Below are 22,434 nucleotides of genomic sequence, written 5' to 3'. Positions count from 1 at the left end.
ATTGTCAGTGCTGAAGCCAGTGCGGAAATTGTTTGGCACAGTACAGAAATCAATATAAAACCATGTGAGTTTGATCAATCGAGGAAGCTCTGATTATTGAGAAGCCCTGTGTGTTGTTGTGTCCATTTACTTACAAAAACCAAATAGGGTGAATTCAGGATGATTGGGACACCTTTTCCCAGTCATCTCACTGGCAAAAAGTGTCCAACCTGAAATGTGAAGCTTGAATTTTGACAGTCAGATCATTTTTTGTCCTTGATTCTTATAATGAATAATTTATAGAAATACGATAGAAATCAATGACAGAAATCTTAATAAATAGTACATTTTTATCTTTCATATCATATCTTATTTTTTCCACACCAATAAAACAATTTCATAAACACAGTAAAACACCCTTTTATCTTTATAGATCCTGACTGGAGTATCACTGTGAGCATTGTGAAAATGGCATTCTTAGATAACATTAACTTTTACAGAGAAGATGCCGCAAGCGATTGCAAACTATATTTAGTTCATAAAACTGAAAAGGCATCAATAAAACAGCGACGGAATTGATATTTATATTTCACAGACAATGGCACCGCTACCAAAGCAAGAGGATGAATCTGAGGGGAAGCCAACAGAAACACTTGACGGTATGAACAGTGAACATCTGAATATAAATCGTAAATCTAAACAAACCTCATTTTAAAAAGTTTCTCTCTCTTTCCTTCACATGTTCCCTTAGTTCCCCGAAAGAAGTCTCTCTCCATGGCCCCTGCTCTCTCCACAGCAGCTCTGATTGAGGATGATCCCTGGGACATGGCAGAGTTGCAGGACACAGGGGTTAAATGGGCAGGTATGCTGAATGTTAGGTTGATTTTCACTGACCTTACCAAAAGCTACTATACACATTTTTTTTATTTTTTTTTTATGAAGCCTATACTGCATCGTATATCATTTTTAAGGCCTTTAAACTATCAACATGGTCAAAACCTGTTGTAAAATCTTCTGCATGCTAGCAAAAAAGGCATTTTAGCATAATTATAAAAATGTCAACCTTCAGTAGTGGTAGGCTACACGTCTTTTTCCTGTGAAATCGTTACTGATTTTTATGTAAACTTTTATATTGTTATTAATATTTCAAGATACACACTGACTGGACTGAAGCGACTTAGGTTGTCTTTATTATCCATACGTCATTAAAAAGCATGTTAAAATATGAGTGTCAAATATGATACATCAGGCCTTTGAGGAACAATGTGTATTTAAGCAGTCTGTTATACAAAAATCCATTCATTTACATCAGAATTCCATATTAATTTGTGGCCATATAATATATCAGCAACTGCACCAAATTCATTTTTTGCAAAACGCAAAAATACGTACCAATACGTATCACTGCAGTTTCTAACAGAAATGAACACTAGAGGCGTAATAAAACGTTGCCATATTCACGTTCATCTACTATACGCTTTTAGCGCCACCCACTGGACATTTCACGTTTTTTTCTCTCGAATATATTATCACTATGAGCCATAACCTTTTTATTTTTAGATTTTTAAAAAACATTTTGTTAAAAAAAATTTGATTTTACCGACTATTATTTGATATATCAGGCTTTACATAATGTTTTCTGTCTGTAAATTGTCTAGATCTGGACACTAAAAGGAAGATCCTGAGAGTTCTAACCACAGTAGCAAAATTTATTGTGTTGCTTGGTTTGCTCTACATGTTTGTTTGCTCGCTGGACGTCCTCAGCTCAGCTTTCCAGCTTGTTGGAGGTAAACTCAACAGAAATACACAATACAGTTTTCAATGGTTCTTAGATTAAGTGAAGAATGCTCTTTATTGCTGTCTATAGGTTTCATATTGATGATGCATTTTATTCATAACAGTGCACTGGTTTCGTGGTTCTCTAAAGGACAAAGTCCATCCAAAAATGAGAATTCTGGCATCATTATCTCACCTCCTGTTGTTCCAAATTTTTCTTTCTTCTGTGGGACTTGATGTGTTGGTAACCAAACAATTTTAATCTCATTGACATTGTGTGGACAAAAATACATCAGGGGTCAATGGGAACCAAAACTGTTGGGTTAGTGTAACCAGTCCCGCTCAGAGCAGGATTTGAACCGGGGTTGTCGGCATGGGAGGCGGACACCCTGAGAAGGACGCCTCAGATGCTAGCATCAGTCGCTTGAGGCCAGGGAAGTGAGGTTTACACGCACAGATCTTACTGGCCTACGTCCGTTACACTAGCAACATTCTTCAAAATATCTTCTTTTATGTTCCACAGAAGAAAGATTCATAAAGGTTTGGAACGACATGAGGTTGAAATGATGACAGTCTGCATTTTTGGGTGGACTAACCCTTTAAATGAGCACACAGGTGGCTTTCTAAAAAAAAAAAAAAAAAGGTTTCTTAAACCATGGCATCAGGCTAAGTCAACCTTACTGGTTTTAAGTGGACAATTTTTTAAGACTACAAAGTTACCAAACTTGTTATGCATAACAAGGATGTGTGTTTTCTCAGGAAAAGCAGCAGGGGACATCTTCCAGGAGAATAAAGTGCTCTCAAACCCTTTGGCAGGCCTGGTAATTGGGATGCTAGTAACTCTCCTAGTCCAGAGCTCCAGCACCTCCTCATCTATTGTGGTCAGCATGGTCTCTTCTGGATGTGAGTATCACATCATACTAATACTGATGACTTGACATCACTGATAAGGAATGTAAAAAATGAATGCATCAGTCTAAAAAATGAAAGTTCATTGCAACTTCATAATTGATTTCATTGCGTATAGAGATTTTCACAGTTACTTACTGTATATTGTCAGTAGAAACCATTCAAATTTTAAATGGTCCTTTCTTTTAGTCCATAAATGCAAAATCTTTGAACAGAATTGAATCGAATTGACCTGAATCAGGATTTCAGATTTTCAAATCTTGATGTAAGTAAATCCCACTTTAAATAAATACATATAAACTACTTTTCAACAGTGCTGGAGGTCTCAACTGCTGTTCCTATTATTATGGGGACCAACATTGGCACATCAGTCACAAACACTGTTGTAGCCATGACACAAGTTGGCGACAGGAACATGTTCCGCAGGTAAGAATAAGGCATTAATGTAAAGTTCATAATTGTTTAATAATTGATGGCCTTCACACAGTTATTGAACTGAACTGAATCAACCCTGAACTGACCTGAGCTGAGTCTTTTTAGAGTTGGGGTTCTTTGCCACTGTCTGTTGCTTTGGCTTGCTTAGTTGGGGTTTAAAAGACACTTAATATTTAGTAATATTGCATTATCGATTTGACTCCAGTTACACTATTGGATGGGGAATAAAAACTTGAACTGAATTGAGCTGGATGATGACACTATTGTCTTCTGCAGAGCTGGTTTATAGCTGAATTGACTTGGTTTCATAATTGATTCATTTTATAACATTGGCACTGTTATTAAAATGAATTAAACTGACTGCCTATAGTTGAATTTAACACATTTCTGATGATCTTTACACAGTTAATGAACTGAACTAAATCAACAGTGAACTGACTTGAAATCAGTGACGACACTGTTGTCTTTTCAGAGCTGCTTTACAAGCAGAATTAGTCTCATATTTGATGACGTTTGCATGATTGATTCTGTTATTTTTATTGTGACGCTGCTTTGAAACAATCTATTGTATAAAGCGCTAAAGGTGACTTGACTTGACTTATTGTATCATGACTGGATAGAACATTACATGAAGCAGGAACTGATTTCATTTTTCAGAGAGAAATTCACTTAAAGGAACAGTTCACCCAAAAATGAAACTTCTGTCATTGACAGAAAGGTATTAATGATATGTGACCCTTTTCTGTGTCCAGGGCATTTGCGGGAGCCACCGTGCACGACTTCTTTAACTGGCTTTCTGTCCTGGTGCTGTTGCCATTGGAAATTGCCTCAGGTTACCTGGTGAGACTCACAAGCCTTATTGTGAGCTCATTTAATATCCAGAGTGGAGAAAATGCACCAGCCCTTCTGAATGTTATCACTGACCCTCTCACCCAGTCTATCATTGAGGTATGTAAGAGTGTGTGTGGGATGAGTTCTGTCGGTATGTTGAAAGAAGCTAACATTAATGAGGACAAGAAGAGAGTGAATTACCCCACGCACACCTTATATTGCCCTTATGTACAGTACAAAGTTACAAGGGTTGTTGTTCACTAAGAGAGAGAGAGAGACAGTCATCTTAAATATACAGGAGATTAGAAGCATAATCAATAATAATTAATGATTTTCATTTTCAGCTGGATGAGTCTGTGATAAGCGGCATTGCCACTGGAGACCCTGAAGCCAAAAACAAATCTCTCATCAAGGTCTGGTGCCAGACAGCCTCAAACATGGTAATTTTTCTATCCGATGCAATGTGCCAGATAAAAAAAAAAAAGCCAAATTATTTTGACATAAGACTGGGGTTTTCTGATTTGTCTGATGTTGTTTGTTTCTAGACTCTCCAGAATGTGACAGCATCAAATTGCAGTGACTATCCTTGTTGGGAATTAAAAAATGTTACAGAAATTATAAACATAAAAAAATGTGAGTTTGAAATTGACACCCATTGTCACAAGACAAATACAGACTACAGCGCTATACAGAAACAAGCAGACACTCGCTCATCTGTGGTCTCTCTCTCTATTCAAACAGGCAATCACATCTTTGTGAACACAAACCTCTCTGACCTGGCGGCGGGTCTGATTCTACTGGCTTGTTCTCTGCTCATCCTGTGCACTTGTCTCATTTTGATTGTGAAACTGCTCAACTCGATGCTCAAGGGCCAGGTTGCTGTTGTCATCAAGAAGATAATGAACACTGGTCAGTGTCCTTGAGATACATAAGAACCAGAGAGCAGATTTAGAAGTTAACTCCTGTTAAAATAAGACAAAAAGAAAAAAAGAATCAACTGATATATTTTATTTATTGTTTCTATGCACAGATTTTCCATTTCCATTTGCATGGCTGACTGGATATATTGCAATTCTGGTTGGAGCAGGAATGACCTTTATTGTCCAGAGCAGTTCTGTCTTTACCTCGGCTATAACTCCTCTTGTCGGTCAGTACAGCCATCTATCTATTCTTAATCTTTTATTAAGGTATTATGATCTATTTAGTCAGTGATGCAATGTTGTTCAAAGTCTGGCATTATTTACTCACTCACCCATACCTGACTGAATCAGTCTAATTGGTGAACGAATCACTCAAATTTGTTTTGTAAACCAGATCAACTGATTCAATGAAAAGATTTGAGAGAATGATTTATAAGAGTTATTCATTCATGTTCATGAACTGGGCGTTGCAACTCTCATGAATGTGCCAAAGAGAACATAACTTAAATATTAGTCTGTTCCTCCCCTTCAGAAGACTATAAATATATAAGTCATAAGGGCTGCTTTTAGTTTTGCATAAATGTTTTGAAGCTTTTAAGCTGCAAATGTCCTAAAAGTTTATTACAATTGCATGAAAAGTAAGTCATAACGATTTGGAATGACATGAGGGTGAATACACAATGCCCTAATTTTTAGCTTTAAGACAGTATATGTTCTGTTCTGTATTCCCTCTTTTTGTTTACTTATCTTGCTGTAAATTAATGCGAAATCAATTTGCTTGCTTTTTTCAAAGAACATTTGAGCATATTTTACTATTTAACAACCAGAACTAGTAAAGCCTAGCTGTTGGAAGTTGACGTGTGTGTAAAGTGACACTTAAAAGTTTTTTATTTATTTCAGGTATTGGTGTTATAAAAATTGAAAGGGTATATCCTCTTTCCCTGGGATCCAATATTGGAACCACTACTACTGCAATATTAGCCGCCATGGCTAGTCCAGGGGAAACACTTGAAAATGCATTACAGGTTAGCATGACATGCAAATATATTCAAGCATAATCACAATCACTCATACACCCAGTCCATAACTTCATGGTGTAATTCTTCTCTCCATTAGATCGCCTTGGTTCATCTCTTCTTCAACATCTCCGGGATTTTGCTGTGGTATCCAATCCCTTTCACACGTTTCCCCATTCGAATGGCAAAGGCTCTCGGTGAAATATCAGCCGAGTACCGTTGGTTTTCGGGCTTTTACATCATCTTCTGCTTCTTCGCTTTACCTCTATCTGTCTTCGGCCTTTCTTTGGCTGGTTGGCAGGTCCTTGTGGGGGTTCTCGTTCCCATAGTGGCCGTTCTGATCTTCGCTATCATTGTTAATATTCTACAGAACCACAAACCTCAGTGGCTTCCTTCCGCTCTCCGGTCGTGGAACTTCCTCCCTCTATGGGCCCACTCTCTTGAACCATGGGATAGAGTGGTTTCCGTAATTGCCGCTCGCTGCTGCTGTTGCTGCAAGTGCTGCAATGTTACGGAGGAAGATGAAGAGAAGGCAAATCATGACAATATGGATCATGGAATAGAATTGTATGATAATCCGACAATGACTGATGCGATCAAGGAGGCCAAGAAAACATCAGACAATTGTGAAATCCTCAAGGCAACCTCTTTATAGAGTTTAACAGAGCATTATGGGTTATCATTACTAAACATATCCAACTCAAACTGGACAGTTGACAGTAGGTTAAATCAGTGGACTTGATGAACAGCAAGGATAAAGAGAAAACCAGTATATTTAATTTCACCATTTATTTTACTTCTTATATTGACATTTTTATACAAAGATGCTATTTTGTACAGGAAATTGTAAATGCTATTGTTAAATAATCTTATGTTACACTGTGAGATTTTGTGATTGTTATTTTACTTGTGTCAGCATAAAATGCATACATTTATTTTTAATACCTCTAGTTGGAAATAAATGCCAGCTTTCACACAAACAAAGTCTACTGTAAAATCTGTTTTAAATCAGAGTTCAACTCTGCATTATTCTCCATTTCCTTTTCCTTTTATTTATGTAAACTTTATTTAACATGGGCCTTTGTATACTGTAAAATATTGCCATGATTTTACAATATTAAACAGTAAACAATATTTACAATATTTTGCAGTAAATTACTGTATTCATAATTGTATTAGTGTAACAAAACATAACTTTTCACTGTGTTACATAGGAAAAGATTGACTTTTAAGTCTGATCATAATGTAGTCTATAAGTTACTGAACAGTACTGCAAAGTGCAAATTTTAACTGTACAGTACATGAATAATATAATATTTTATAAACAAGGAGGAATTAATGTTGTTATTGTTGACAGCTCATTCATTATGATTCTACAGGACAATGTCTTTATCATTTTCTGCTCCTTCGCTTTGAAGCCGGTTTAACTACTGTAATTTAACTGTGATGAATTGTAGAACTACTATTGTAAAAACTTACTGTGAAAGTATACTAGAAGAAATGAATATACTGCAAACCACACTAACATTTTAAAAGTGTACACAACATCAAATATTTTTTTCTTTGAAAGTATCTAATAGCTAGAAAAATACTGTAAATTCACACTAAACTTTTACAATGTACACAACACAATTTAAAAAATATGTATATTTCTGAAATATGTGACCTGTATATTTGGATTTTATAGTTTAGTTTCTTGGGGGTTTCAGGGTCAAATAATCAGGGCTCAAACATTAGTCTTGTCTGGACCTGCCATGTACACTGTAAAAAAAATATTGTTGGTTTAACTTAAAAAAAAAGGAAGTGACCTGGTTGCCTTACAATTTTAAGTTAATGGAATTAAAAATTTTTGTTAATACAGAAATGAATTAACAAAATATTATGTTATCTGAACCACATAAATGATCTAAGTTAATTTGACAAAAGAAAAAACGTGATAACAAATCATATATATATATATATATATATATATATATATATATTTTTTTTTTTTTTTTTACAGTGTAATAACATTAAGTATTCAGAATCTAAAAATTAACTGAGTTCATCCCTCCAAATGGTTTCAAGCACCCATGTTCAGATTACAGTTGATTTATACAACTGTGATTACTTCTCTCATTGATCAAAAAATTATGTATATGTGGAAGTGTAATGATTCATGTCTGTGTTCCTCTGTCTTGTCCTGTGTTTAGCAGTTCCCCGTTATGTTGATTAGTCTCCCCAGGTGTTTCTGATTAACCACGCCCCCTTGTTAGCTTGTTTGCCTATGTATTTAAGCCCTGTGTCTAGTCTCAGTCTTTGTGAGTTCTTGTTATTGTATGTTGGCTGTTTGGTTCCTGTGTCCTGTTTCCCGAGTCTGAGTTTGTCTAGTTTTAGGTTTATTAAATAAAGTTTGCTGCATGTGGATCCTGCTTCCTCCTATCATTCAACCAACGTCACAGGAAGAAACTTTATCTATGAATTGAGTCTTTTTCTGAACACTACACAAAGTCACAATGCATACTTGTTCTCTTGCTCTCTTGTTCACAAAAACAAACATAAATACACCACAGCCAGTTCCAAAAGGGAATTTTCAAAGCGATGCAATTTTTAGTTCCCCAAAGAACCTTTCAGTGAACCATCCTTAAAAGAACCGTGTTTGTCTTAGTGTGAAACACAGCTTAAAAATCTAAAGAACATTTTTAAACTGTAAAGAACCTTTTGTGCAATGTAAAGGTTCCATGGATGTTAAAGGTTCTTCATGGTACTATAAATGCCAATAAACTTGTATTTTTTAGACTGCATGATGGTAGTGAGTCACAAACATATACTATTAAACCATGTGTGGTCTGTTTTACAAACAGTGAAAAGATTAATCGCGATTAATCGCATCCAAAATGAAAGTTTGTGTTTACATTATATGTGTGTGTTCTGTGTATAGTTATTTTGTATATATAAATACACACACATGCAGTGTACATAATTAAGAAATATTTGCATGTATATACTGTATATATATATATATGTATTGTTGTTTAACAATTTAAAAATCTTTATTATTCTTTTATAGATATTCTTTTCATATAGTATTCTTAATTCTTATTCTATTAATTATTTAAAAATCATACAATGTGATTTTCTGGATTTTTGTTTTAGATTCTGTCTCTCACAGTTGAAGAGTACCTATGATAAAAATTACAGACCTCTACATCCTTTGTAAGTAGGAAAACCTGCAAAATCGGCAGTGTATCAAATACTTGTTCTCCCCACTGTACATAAAACAATATTCAACCTAATGTATGTTTAGAAAAACAGTAAACATACCTTTTGACCTCAAAATTTGATAAATTGCCAATTTGTTGACTAATACCTAAAGAGATTTAGACAATAAAACAATTGCAGGGCCTTCCCTGAGAGTAAAGCCTTTAAGGACAATTAGTAATGTACGAGATTTCGATCTCAGCCATTTTTGTTGCTGCTTGTTCACTTGTACTCCTTGGGAACCTCGATTGACATCATGAAAAAATTAAGATAAACAGAGAGCTTGTTATTTCTTAAAACATTAAAATCCGAATCTGCATTGTACAATTACAGTATCAGCGTAAACCAGAATCTCTTAATACGTCTCAAACTATGGATACTTATCGTAACCAGTATATAAAGCAATATATATATATATAATTTTTAGGGCTGTCAAACGATTAATCGCGATTAATCGCATCCAAAATAAAAGTTTGTGTTTACATAATATATGTGTGTGTATGGAGTATAATTATTTTCTATATATAAATACACACACATGCATATATATTTAAGAAAAATGTGTTATTTATATATAAAATATTTATATATAATATAAATTATATATAATATAAATATATATACACAGTATATACATGCAAATATTTCTTAAATATATACATGCATGTGTGTGTATTTACAGTATATATAGAAAATAATTATATACCGTACACACACATATATTATGTCAAAACAAACTTTTATTTTGGATGCGATTAATCGCGATTAATCGTTTGACAGCCCTAATAATTTTTATTATTTTAAATGTGAGTTAAGTGTCCTGATAAATTTTTTTGATCCAGGAACCTCAAATATATATATATATATATATATATATATATATATATATATATATATATATATATATATATATATATATATATATATGAACCATCAGTATTTGAGAGAATGAAACGATTAAAAGGCAGGTAAGCGAGTAATCTTAATGTCAAATGATCCAAGAGATCGTGTTACTAAACTAGGACTATCTGTCCTTAAACCTTTGATCTTTTAGTGTAATAGCAATTTCACAACTTAAGGGTTAAATGCCTATATAATGCTATTAAGGGGCAGTTCTCTGAATTGTATTCCGGCACATACTGGTACCAGGTAGTGCCATTGTTATTATCTTGATCAAATTTTGATCAAGTATATTTCCATATAATCAAATTTTTCTATAAAATGTAATACCCACACGCTTGATTAAAATGTACCCAAAGACTTTATGAATATATTTTATATAAATAACACATTTTTAAATATATTAAATATATACATGCATGTGTATGTATTTAGGCTATATAATTACACATACACACATATATTATGTAAACACAAACTTTTATTTTGGATGTGATTAATCACGATTAATCTTTTCCCAGCCCAAGCTGGAATCATTCAAAAAGACTTAACTTCACTGAATGAACTCCGTCATAGCGATTACTGAACCGACATCTCTGATATAATGAAAGTTAGCATTATCATCACCTCTTGAAAGCAAGATTTATGTGCTGGAAGCTAGAAAACAGAATTCTGCTTTTTGAACTAAATTACATACTAATAATTAATAATAATGAACTACTTTTCAAATTAAAGTTGATTAATAAAAACTGATCAGATGTGATTTTTTTGGTCTATAAAATAAATATCATCCTTTTTTTAACCTCAGCAAATCCTATTGTCCTCGTCATCCCTCGTTTGCTGATTTGTGTTCCTGATTACATTCCCCTCAATATTATCGCTTCCTCTATCATAGTTAATGATTCTTCTTCTCGGAGTCTCATTATCAGTCGCTTCTCAGCTGCTTCTATCGGAAAAACTCATGATGTACCAGTATTTTTATGACCAGGGGATGGATTTGAGGTCATCAACTCAAGCTTTGTCTGTTGCCCGTTTCATCCTTTATCAAGGCGTTTATGGCACACTGCTATTTAAGGACCTTCTATAGAATGAAATGAAATTGTAGAAGGTGAAGGAGGTTGTTAAAGTTGGGAATAAATTGATAATAACTGGAGTAAAGTAAAGTCAGAGAAGAAGGAAGATGCTAGGTGAGGGGGAGCTGCTTTGCCCTTTTTGGCCGTATTATCTTTATGGTTGGACATGTTATCCAGCATTGGTGTCTATCAGCAATATTTATAGAGATTACCAAGTACTACCCTGCTGTGTCATTTGTGCTTTCCTCAATAATAAAAGTTCACTAATGATTAAATATGATAACTTCTTGGAATTTTAATTGACTGTTGTTTAACAATTTTAAAATCTTTATTATTCTTTTATTCATATAGTATTCTTATATAGTATTCATATAGTAATCTTTAATTTATTTTAACAATCACATTTTATTTAAATCAATTTACTTTTAATCTACATAAAACAATATTCAACCTACTGCATGTTTAGCTAACAGTAAACATACCTTTTGACCTCAAAATTTGATAAATTGCCAATTTGTTGACTAATACCTAAAGAGATTTAGACAATAAAACAATTGCAGGGCCTTCCCTGAGAGTAAAGCCTTTAAGGACAATTAGTAATGTACGAGATTTCGATCTCAGCCATTTTTGTTGCTGCCTGTTCACTTGTACTCCTTGGGAACCTCGATTGACATCATGAAAAAATTAAGATAAACAGAGAGCTTGTTATTTCTTAAAACATTCAAATCCGAATCTGCATTGTACAATTACAGTATCAGCGTAAACCAGAATCTCTTAATACGTCTCAAACTATGGATACTTATCGTAACCAGTTTATAAAGCAATATATATATATATATATATATACATATATCATTTTTATCATTTTAAATGTGAGTTAAGTGTCCTGATACTTTTTTTTAATCCAGGAACCTCAAATATATTATTAAAATGTTTATATATATATATATATATATATATATATATATATATATATATATATATATATATAGATATATATATATATATATATATATATATATATCTGAACCATCAGTATTTGAGAGAATGAAACGATAAAAAGGCAAGGCAAGCGAGTAATCTTAATGTCAAATGATCCAAGAGATCGTGTTACTAAACTAGGACTATCTGTCCTTAAACCTTTGATCTTTTAGTGTAATAGCAATTTCACAACTTAAGGGTTAAATACCTATATAATGCTATTAAGGGGCAGTTCTCTGAATTGTATTCCGGCACACTGGTACCAGGTAGTGCCATTGTTATTATCTTGATCAAATTTTTCTATAAAATTTAATACCCACACGCTTGATTAAAATGTACCCCAAGACTTCATGAACTCTAAAATTTATTGTTGTTCATTTAATGAAGAACATTAGCAATAGTGTCCTAAATCAAGATGAGGTTAAGTGCCTTGTACAAGGGCCAAAGATGATCATGGCTTGCTCCATGTGTAGATCAAATACCTTCTGATTTCAAACCATGTTATTGATACAAAAAAAAAAAAAAAAAAAAAAAAAAAAAATTACATATAAAGATATTTAAAAAAATCTCAGTTTGTTAAGTAATGAAAGGGGGTTATGTGAAAGGGAAATTAATAAAACACTTTATTATTTCGTTCATTTTTGCGAGTGTGTATAGTATTACAAATTAAAGCCACTTAAATATGAACCTACCTACTTCTGGCACTTTTATTGTTGTGTGCTCTAGTATTTGGAATATGTTGTCCTGTTGTTTAAACATTGTTTGATCTTTTCTCAGCCATCGACTTATGCTCATTTTAACACGTGTATAGCATAGCAGCAGCATTCCCACATTGAAGCAATACTGCCATCTGGTGATATGAAAACAGTTAAGTGGGTTTTGCAGATCCATTGTATTCATTTCACCACATATAATGTGTTGGTTTGTAATGTATAAGTGTGTTTTCATAATAATTCCTGGAACGTATGCAATTGAACTATTCTTAAACTATTATTCTCTTATTTTTTTACTAACAACATCCTTTTTAACTGATCCACGTCAACTCATTATTTCCTGGTGTCGGTGCACCAGTCCCCGGGCTTCCTTCCTTCCAGAAATCTTTTTCTCACGGCCCGCGCTTAAAAGGTGCGGTCTGTCTTCCCATCGTGAGAACTTTCACACGCGTTTGGCTGGCAGCCGTCCGCAACTTACTCTCGCGATGACAAGGATCGCTCTCTCATCCGCTCCCATAATAAGCGACCTGGAAATCTCGCGTGACTTCAGAACTTTCCCACGCCTGTGAGACCCCCCCCCCCCACCTTCCTGCTTTATTTCTCACAGTGCCCCTCCCCCCTCGTCTAAAAGCAGTCTGTTGCAATGTGGTGCGGAGCGGGGGAAATCTCGCGATTGTTGGCGTTATTAGAGAGAGTTGGTGAAGATGGCGCCTGTTGTGACAGGGTAAGCAGCGAAATTATTAACGGACGGGGCATGGAAAAGTAACAGCTAAAATAAGTTTTGCCCGTCTAGTCAAGATAACTTGCTTTGGTTTATTTATCTACACCCCTGGTCGTGTGTTTCTGCGCTGGTTCCCCGGTTCAGCGTACTTTTGTCTGATTTTTGAGGTTTTCAACGATGGTCTCTTTTATTCAGTTAGCCGCTTAGCTTTTAGTTAGCTGATAGATTTGCGGCAGTTTTCCGTAAACACTGAATGTTACGGAGAGCTAATATGTAACTGTAAACACAGTAAGGTTGTATTGACTGCGTCTTTTGGAACTTTAACATAGTTTAAGCTTAAAAAATACATGTATACAAATTGAGCCAACTTGTGAGTTGGTCTACAAGAGAGAGAGAGAGAGAGAGAGACACAGAGAGAGAGAGGTTAGCAGATGTTAGCCAGTCTAGTAAGTCCATAACAGAGATTTGGAGCTTTCAGGGGGATTCACAATTTTTGTCTTTGATTCATGTCAGACTTTTCAGTTAAACTACTTTTAGCTTAAAAAGTGTGTATTTGTAGTATCCCGTCACTGATATTTAAAATGCTAGTGTTTCTTTTAATTTTTAGTTTTATTTTGTCTGTCTCTCAAAACCTAGTGGGCATCTTTTACACGTTTAAACTTGTTTATCTTGCCAAAGATGCTGTCTTGGTAGGCAGATCACTAGGCTATGGCAGCTTTGTTTGCCAACATTGTTTGGTAGAGTCACGTTAAATAATAAGTGATGTTTGAATTGTGTCTTAACTGTGTTGTATTTTGTTTTGTAGGAAGTTTGGGGAGCTCCCTCAGCCAAAGCGTTTAACAAGGTAAATGCACCGTGAAGTCCATGTGTTAAGTTTATCAAATGCATTAGGAAACTACAACTTAAATACACTTTTCTATTGTATTGTGTGGTTTTTCAGAGAGGCGATGCGTAACTACTTGAAGGAGAGAGGAGATCAGACAGTGCTCATATTGCATGCAAAAGTCGCACAGAAATCCTATGGCAATGAAAAAAGGTGAGTGATAAGTTGCAGCTGTAAACATATATATGATTAGCTGTTGCGTCTTAGACTGTAAAGTAAGTAAACATTAAGTTTAATACACATTTCTGGTCTTATTGTGAGTGATAAATCAGTGCCCATTATTCATGTTGACTAAATTAAGTTTTGGTCAGGTCCAGTTAAAGGTGCAGTAAGCAATTTCTGGTAAACCCTGTTGATATTTGAAATGACCAAAACAAACACACCCATCGATATAGGGGTGTGATCCCTTTGGGTATATCACACCCCTATCTCAATGCCTCTGTCCCCACATTCACGTACACACTATGCCCGAGGAATATGATGTCATCAATAAGTAAAAGCAATTTGTGTTACTAGTATAATGCAGGTTGAGTGTCTAATTGTTATTTATCTCCTCTACTCTAAGTCATACCTTCCATCCCAAAAAACAAATCCACTTGTCATGAACAGCTCTCCACATAACACGATAGTCCAAGTAACTTAAATATTACAAATGTGACAAGACTAAAGGCCCGTTCACACCAAGCACGATAACTATAAAGATAACGATAAAGATAACTATATATGCGTCTACACCAATGACCGATAACGGTCTTTTTATTCTAAGCACGCGCGGGCGCGGATGATCCAGATCCATTTTAAATGCGCGAGACCTTTAAATTAGAGTGGATTCTGATTGGCTGTCAGTGTTTTATCGTTCGACAGCTGGAAAAAAATCTTTCTGAAAGTGATCCCAATGATATCATTCCTCATATCTTTATCGTTATAGTTGTGGTGTGAACTCTGTTATTCTTTAATATGGAGAACGATTTTTAGAATTATATCTTTATCGTTATCTTTATAGTTATCGTCCTTGGTGTGAACGGGCCTTAAGGGTTATAGCTATCACTAAAAGGGAAACCAAAAGAAAAAACATATATTCGGAATATGTTTTCTCACTTTTCAGGCACACTTTGGGAGACCGATGCTTGAAACGGGCGGTGGAGGAGGTTTAGACGATACAGGCTTTTAATAATAATAATGCAAATGAACAAACAAGCGAAGGTTCTGCTAATGTCTGTCTTGTGCACTGAGCTCTCTCTCCTCCCCCATCACGAGTGCATACGCCACTTATTGCTGATTGGCTACAAGCGTGTTTTGGTGCTCGGTCCGATCCACTTTTCAACAGTCACTTACGGCACCTTTAATGCATAACGTCTGCACATTAAATGTAAAGTAAGGTAGGGAGAGTTATGTAAAATCAGATTTCTTATGAGAAGTGAATTGTTCTTTAATCAGTTCAAACTCTCTTGGATTCTGTTAGATTCTTCTGTCCTCCACCATGCGTGTACCTTATGGGTTGTGGCTGGAAGAAAAAGAAGGAACAGATGGAGAGAGAGGGCTGCTCGGAGCAAGAGTCTCAGCCTTGTGCTTTCATCGGCATTGGAAACAGTGAACAAGAAATGCAGCAGCTCAACTTGGAGGGCAAGGTGCTTTATGGATTTTATTATTGCAATGCATATATTGTAACTGCTCTTTAAAATAATTTCATCCTGTCGTCATTATCCTTGTGCTTTTCTTCTGCAGAATTTTTGCACAGCAAAAACTTTGTACATTTCTGACTCGGACAAACGGAAGCACTTCATGCTGTCAGTGAAAATGTTTTACGGGAATAGCGCAGATATCGGTGTCTTCCTCAGCAAACGAATCAAGGTCATCTCCAAACCTTCCAAAAAGAAGCAGTCATTGAAGAATGCAGACCGTGAGTCAACAGAATTTCTCATTTATGTCACTAAATGAGATTTGATCATAATTTTTACTCAGCTCATTTTTTTTAATTGCTCCTAGTATGCATAGCTTCTGGGACGAAGGTGGCTCTCTTCAACCGCTTGCGGTCTCAGACTGTCAGTACGCGGTACCTTCACGTGGAAGGGGGAAACTTTCATGCTAGTTCACAACAGTGGGGAGCCTTCTACATTCACCTATGTGAGTCATTCACCACAAGTGTCTATTAAACACAATATACTATATTAAAAATGGCAACAAGGCTTGATATTGAGCCCTAGTTGCAAAGTTCATTATGTCTAGTGAAAGAATGTGTGAAAGTTATCTGTCTTTTAATTTTAAGACCTGCAGTTTTTCTTGTTTGTTAATTATGAATTGGTAATGTGTAATTTTTAATTTCAGTGGATGATGATGAGTCAGAGGGAGAAGAGTTTACAGTCAGAGACGGTTACATCCATTACGGTCAGACGGTGAAGCTGGTGTGCTCTGTGACAGGCATGGCTCTACCACGATTGGTGAGCTGTTATCCACTTTATTGTTCATGATCATTAATGATTAAAAGGGCTGGGCCAAGAAAGTGTGTCCTATTCAATCATGGAATTATGTATAGTTGTGTCACTGAATTGATGTCATATAATTTCTTTGTGCAAATATGTTTGTGTAATGCTGTGTACATTGCAAGTATTTTTTAGAAGGTGAAATGTTGCGTGTTTGTGTGTAGGTTATTCGTAAAGTGGACAAGCAGACAGCACTAATGGATGCCGACGATCCTGTGTCCCAACTACATAAATGTGCCTTCTACCTTAAAGATACAGAGAGGATGTACCTCTGCCTGTCACAGGAGAGGATAATTCAGTTCCAGGTCAGTCCATTGTTACAGAAACTTTATTAGATTCATATAGTTTCAAAATCTTTAACTCAATCTTTTTAGACTTGCTTGATGATTTTTTTTTTTTTTTTTTAATAATGTTTTTGTTGCTTGGATGTGAAATAATGCACTATAATCGAAAACATTACATCTGTTTTAGAATTGCAATCTAAATAAAACTTCCTCTTCTCAACATTAGTCTAAACGTTTTGAGGCTCTATGATCCGTCTAAACGTTTTGAGGCTCTATGATCCTTTTTTTTATGGTAAACAATTAAAATATTTTTCTTTTCACTGAACTAATCACAGGCCACACCCTGTCCCAAAGAAACAAACAAAGAAATGATCAACGATGGGGCGTCATGGACAATCATCAGCACAGACAAAGCAGAGTACACTTTCTATGAGGGCATGGGCCCTGTACCCTCACCTGTCACACCAGTGCCTGTTGTTGAGAGTTTACAGGTAATACACAGTCACAATCAGTGCTTTAAAGGTGCTATGAGCAATTCCAGATGTTTTTATAATATCAACACGTACCGGTAACCTTAATGGCTTCATTACATTAGTTGTTTTATATTAAAAGAGCATGGCAAATCTGTCATGTTATCTAGTAACCTTGAACCCTGAATGTTCTAGCTGAATGGAGGAGGAGATGTTGCCATGCTGGAACTGACAGGACAGAACTTCACACCTAACCTCAGAGTCTGGTTCGGAGATGTGGAGGCAGACACTATGTACAGGTGAAACCAACACACCAATCACAGTGCTGTACAGTTCAGCAAATAACAAACTATTTACCGTTAAATCAGGACTGCCATAATTGAGTTGGATTCATGCTGTCCTTGAGGTGTAATAGGAGGATTAGCATTATAATAGCACTTCTGTTCACCTCTAAGCAAAGAATGAAAATGAGCTTTGCTCCGAGTATATCAGGGCCTTAAGAACATATTCAATGTGTAGGTTTTACTAGTATCAGCACAATAATCTGTTTATTTCTTTAAACCCATTATTATTGTATCAGCAAATATCGTTTGACCTTTAATTCATAAGTATTGATCCACATACATAAACAAATTTCAATACGTCTGTACATATTGAATAAAACATATACTTAACATATACATAAACTTGCAGTTAGTCTGTTTCACTGATAAGCAGTATAATACTGTCCTCATTGAATGTGAGCCTCAGCCAGTTTAATTACGTAAAATAATCTGATGCATAAGGTATTAATTTAGGTCAATATTTAGGTCTTAAATTTGATTTTAAAAACTTTACAGATACCCTGTAATATACATCTCCTTTTGTTTTCCTGTGAGACTGCGTGGTGCATATTGGCAAATATATTAAGAATACTGTACATAATTGTCAGTAATTCATACGTACATGTCCCGTTTCCTGCAGGTGTGGCGAAAGTGTGCTCTGCGTGGTTCCTGACATCTCTGCTTTCCGTGAGGGGTGGCGTTGGGTTCGGCAGCCGGTGCAGGTTCCTGTGACTTTGGTCCGTAATGACGGCATCATCTACTCCACGGCTTTGACATTTACCTACACGCCGGAGCCGGGACCGCGTCCTCACTGCAGCGCCGCGGGAGCCATACTGCGGGCCAACAGCATCTCCTCCACCTCACCATCTTCATCCTCTTCATCCTCCAGCCTACTGCTGCAGTCAGCTGTCGACAGCCAGGCCGGATACGCTGCAGGGAGTGTGTCTTCATCTTCCTCTTCCTCGGCTATGTCCGTCTCCTAACCTGGGAATCTTGGTGCGCGTTTGCGTGTGCGAGTAAGTGAACCTTTGTGAGAGATGTTGATTCATCAGTTTGTAGACTTCCTGCGTAGATTCATGGGATACTGATCACAAAAACGGATAATGGTGCCACAGAGAGAGAAGCAAAGGAGAGACAAGACTTCACTCAAAGACTGGACAAAACAAATGAAGGCATCTCTTTTCTTTTCTCTCTCTTTGTTGTGGTTCTTGTTAAATCTGTTTCCTCATGTCAGAGGAAGTGGCAACAGAAGTGATGTGTGCCGTGGATCAAGATGCCACAGGATCAATGCATAGCCTTACATGAAAACAAAAAAACAATCAGTCAAAAAAAAAACAACACAAACAAACAAAAAAAACACCTCTTCAAAACAAAGCCTTTTCTAAGTAAGTGCAGGACGGAAATGGCTTTGCGAGATGTTGTTTTCTACTAAAGGGCTTAATGCACTGTTTCGCCAGGCTTGGAAGAAAAGTTATCATAGTAATATAGTTTTTACGGACCAAGGAATATTATTATTATTATTATTATTATTTTTATTGATATATAATTTTATAAGCTTTAGCTAAGGTACATTTTTCACCTTTTTAAGTTTTATAACATATAGTAAACTTTTGTTACCAAATAGTTTTGTATATTTCTTATGAGCATTTGGGCTCAGAAGGAAGAGGTTCATGTGTTTTGAAAGCCTGAACTTATAGCTGCCTTTACTCGTCTTGGCAAATGCCTTAAGTCTTCTGGAGTTTCACCAGACCCTTGTCTCTTTTGTAATATTTTGTCATGTAAATTAGTGTTTTTTTTTTTCTTCTCCACTAAACTGAGGTGTAATATTGATGCCATTTTTTGCGTATTTGGGAGAAGGTGACTCTTCTGCTTTGTTAAACTTTTCTCATATGACGTCTTTAACACAAAAGCTTTAACCGATTTTGCTGGTAGGCCTTATGTGCCATATCATACTCAACAAATACACACAGCCATTGATCTGGCCCTTTTTCATTGGCTATAGATGTTCAAACTGCCAACATAAAAATATCCCACACCAAATGGATTATCTTTAGTTGAACATAAGCGCACAAAATCCTTTTGTTGCTTTGTTTGGGGGTCAGCAATTCGAATTAATTGGTTTATTCAAATCCTGTGGTAGGGAAGGACTGTACCGGTCTCGTTTGCATATGATTCATGCTTTCAGTGTCATGATTATTGTTAGTATCATACTAAAATCAGTGTGTAGGAAAATTGCTGCTTTGTTGTCATGTGGTTAAACCATATAGAGAAGGGATTGTGGGGATTCTTTAAGTACAGTTACAAGTAGCCCTGTCTGTTTTTGTCTAGGAATGAATGAAAATTTGGACTCTCTCGGTGCTTCTAGAAAGGCATGTGCAAAATGACTTCTTTTCAGAACCAGCCAATTAGTGGTTTACCTGACTGACTAGTTGACTAATTGGTCTTGTAGAAGCCTTGTAATTGTGGTTTCTCGTTCACCTTACCCTGAAACAACGTTTTTCTTGGGAGTATACATAAGGTGCACTCTTGTGTTTGAAAACGGCTAGATGGAGCACAATCGGAACAGTTTTTAATTTATGTAGTTAAACACTTTTTAATTAAATGTGACATTTAGTTAAAAACAACACTCCTTCTGGGATGCTCAAATGGATTTTTTAAATGTGTATGGTGGTTGTACTAAAAATCTAGATAAACTAGTCATCCTCACTAATTGACTAGTTTGTCTTTGCTTGTAGTCAACTAGCGTATCGGTGTGAAGCTGAATGGAAATAACCGTAAAAAGCACTTATCGCATTGCTGCGTGAAGATGTTTGGTTTGTAGGGTACAGACAGCAGAATCTCATCCTACCTTTCATATGTTTCGATTTATGAAACCGCAGAAGTGACACGGCCTTAATGTACATAAAAAATGACTCCTATTAAATTGACAATGCCACATCATTTTAAATTTTTTTTTTTTTTTTTAAATGTTTAGTACCAAATGTTCTCTTCTGTAGTAGTTGTCTAAAAATGAGGCCTTAAACCACTACTGCTTAATTACTGGATCTGGTGGTAAGATATTACACTACAAATTATGCTCTTTTGTAAAAAGGGCATGATTGTTTTTTTTTTTTACACCTTTTTCAATGTCACAGAAAAAAGTCATCTCAAGTCTGCTTTCTGTGCATCTTTTGTTTCTTGTTTTGTTGTCCTGTTTAAATACCCACCCCAAGTCTATGTGCATCGTTTCAACAGAGAGGAAGAGACACCCAAGAAAAAGTGTGGTCTGGAATTTGCTTTCAGTCGGTATGGACTGCATTTTGTTACTGTTTGGGATTTATATAGGAACAGAAGTAGTTCCTCAATGGTTTTGGTTTTTAATTTATCAGTTTCTTCCATGGCTAATATTAATATATGAGTTTGTCTAAAAATTATATTGATCATTTTATATAATTTTTTATTGTATAATGGTATGAAATTATAATAATGGTTATGTTAAAATTTCAAAATTTCTTCCATGATTGAGGGAAAATTACTATGAAAAGTCTTTTGTGTGTCACTTTTTTTTTTTTTTAACATCTCTTTTTTTCAGGCCTGGTTTTTAAACTGTCAGGCCTTGAGAAATAAAAGCCAAAACCCAGTAGTTCTTGCAAAGCCATTAACTTGTATCTATTGTGAGCTATTTCATTCAATTCCTCAATCAGGGAAGAATGTTAAACCATATCATCACGTGGAAGTGCCGAAACGGAAACTGCCAAATCTAAAGGTCAAATTGTGAAAGTACCACAACCTTTCCATGTATGTCTTCAGTGTTATTTTTTTGTCTTGTATCCCGCTGTCTTCCAGAGTGTTCGAATCAGAGGATCTGAATGGTTAATTTCAAGACTAACCATGTTGACTTTCATTATCACTATCACATAAGTTAGTTGCCTGTCACATGTGCCACTGTGCTTACATTGAGCAGAAACTAGTGTATTAGATCACTGTTATCTTTGTCGGTTTTGTCTGTAAAAAAAAAAAAAAGGTTGAGAATTTTTCTTCTCAACCATTTCAATGGATTGTTTTACATTTTGAAAGTTACCAGCCTTTGCCAAATGGCTACCAGCCATTCTGGTTTTGAGTGCATGCTCTCTAGCAGATTTGAACTGTATTGGTGCTGTCTAACTCCTAAAGGGCCAGTGTATCTATTGCTTTTGGAATGGATCACTAAACACTGTAATAGATTCAAAAAGTGTCAAGTTGTTCATTTATTTTTGTGTTTACTGCGCTAAATTGAGTGTATAATACAAAACCATCAAGGAAGTGTGGTACGAAGATTGCAATACTGTCATGTGACTGACCACTGTGTTTCCACTGTCAAAAATCGGACAGTTTCCTCACACTCATGCCATTACACGCACTGCACAGTTTAAACATCGCCCTAATCAAACATAACTGATGCAGCTCATCAGCTTGTTAGTAAAGATTCCAAGGCTGCATTTAACTCCACTCCGCTCACGAACTTCCCTAAGCACTTCCATT

The 22,434-nt window shown here is 35.6% G+C and overlaps 2 protein-coding genes across 4 annotated transcripts; both read left to right on the top strand.

Moving 5' to 3' along the window:
* Window positions 1-417: 417 nt before the first annotated feature.
* On the top strand, window positions 418-7,018 carry slc34a2a (solute carrier family 34 member 2a). The gene is made up of 12 exons (XM_079856175.1): window positions 418-638; window positions 731-841; window positions 1,638-1,766; window positions 2,515-2,658; window positions 2,979-3,090; window positions 3,852-4,047; window positions 4,275-4,370; window positions 4,476-4,563; window positions 4,672-4,839; window positions 4,961-5,077; window positions 5,751-5,875; window positions 5,967-7,018. Exons 1-12 carry the CDS (start codon window positions 578-580, stop codon window positions 6,519-6,521), a joined length of 1,902 nt encoding a protein of 633 aa, XP_079712301.1. The 5' UTR covers window positions 418-577; the 3' UTR covers window positions 6,522-7,018.
* A 6,398-nt stretch (window positions 7,019-13,416) lies between these two features.
* rbpja (recombination signal binding protein for immunoglobulin kappa J region a) lies at window positions 13,417-22,206 on the top strand. Of its 3 annotated transcripts, none has more exons than XM_079858932.1 (11): window positions 13,417-13,497; window positions 14,300-14,338; window positions 14,435-14,530; window positions 15,840-16,005; window positions 16,103-16,277; window positions 16,364-16,501; window positions 16,703-16,815; window positions 17,022-17,162; window positions 17,477-17,632; window positions 17,807-17,910; window positions 18,575-22,206. In XM_079858932.1, exons 1-11 carry the CDS (start codon window positions 13,478-13,480, stop codon window positions 18,915-18,917), a joined length of 1,491 nt encoding a protein of 496 aa, XP_079715058.1. In that variant the 5' UTR covers window positions 13,417-13,477; the 3' UTR covers window positions 18,918-22,206. The 3 variants fall into 3 exon arrangements, with proteins under 3 accessions (XP_079715058.1, XP_079715059.1, XP_079715060.1); XM_079858933.1 differs by having other exon boundaries at window positions 13,497-13,661; XM_079858934.1 differs by lacking the exons at window positions 13,417-13,497; window positions 14,300-14,338 and adding an exon at window positions 15,483-15,756 and having other exon boundaries at window positions 14,455-14,530.
* Window positions 22,207-22,434: the final 228 nt, after the last annotated feature.

The sequence above is a fragment of the Squalius cephalus genome (assembly GCF_949319135.1).
Source record: "Squalius cephalus genome assembly, chromosome: 2".
NCBI classification, from domain to species: Eukaryota; Metazoa; Chordata; class Actinopteri; order Cypriniformes; family Leuciscidae; genus Squalius; species Squalius cephalus.
The sequence above is the reverse complement of the archived record's forward strand: the minus strand, read 5'-3'. Positions and strand labels throughout refer to the sequence as shown.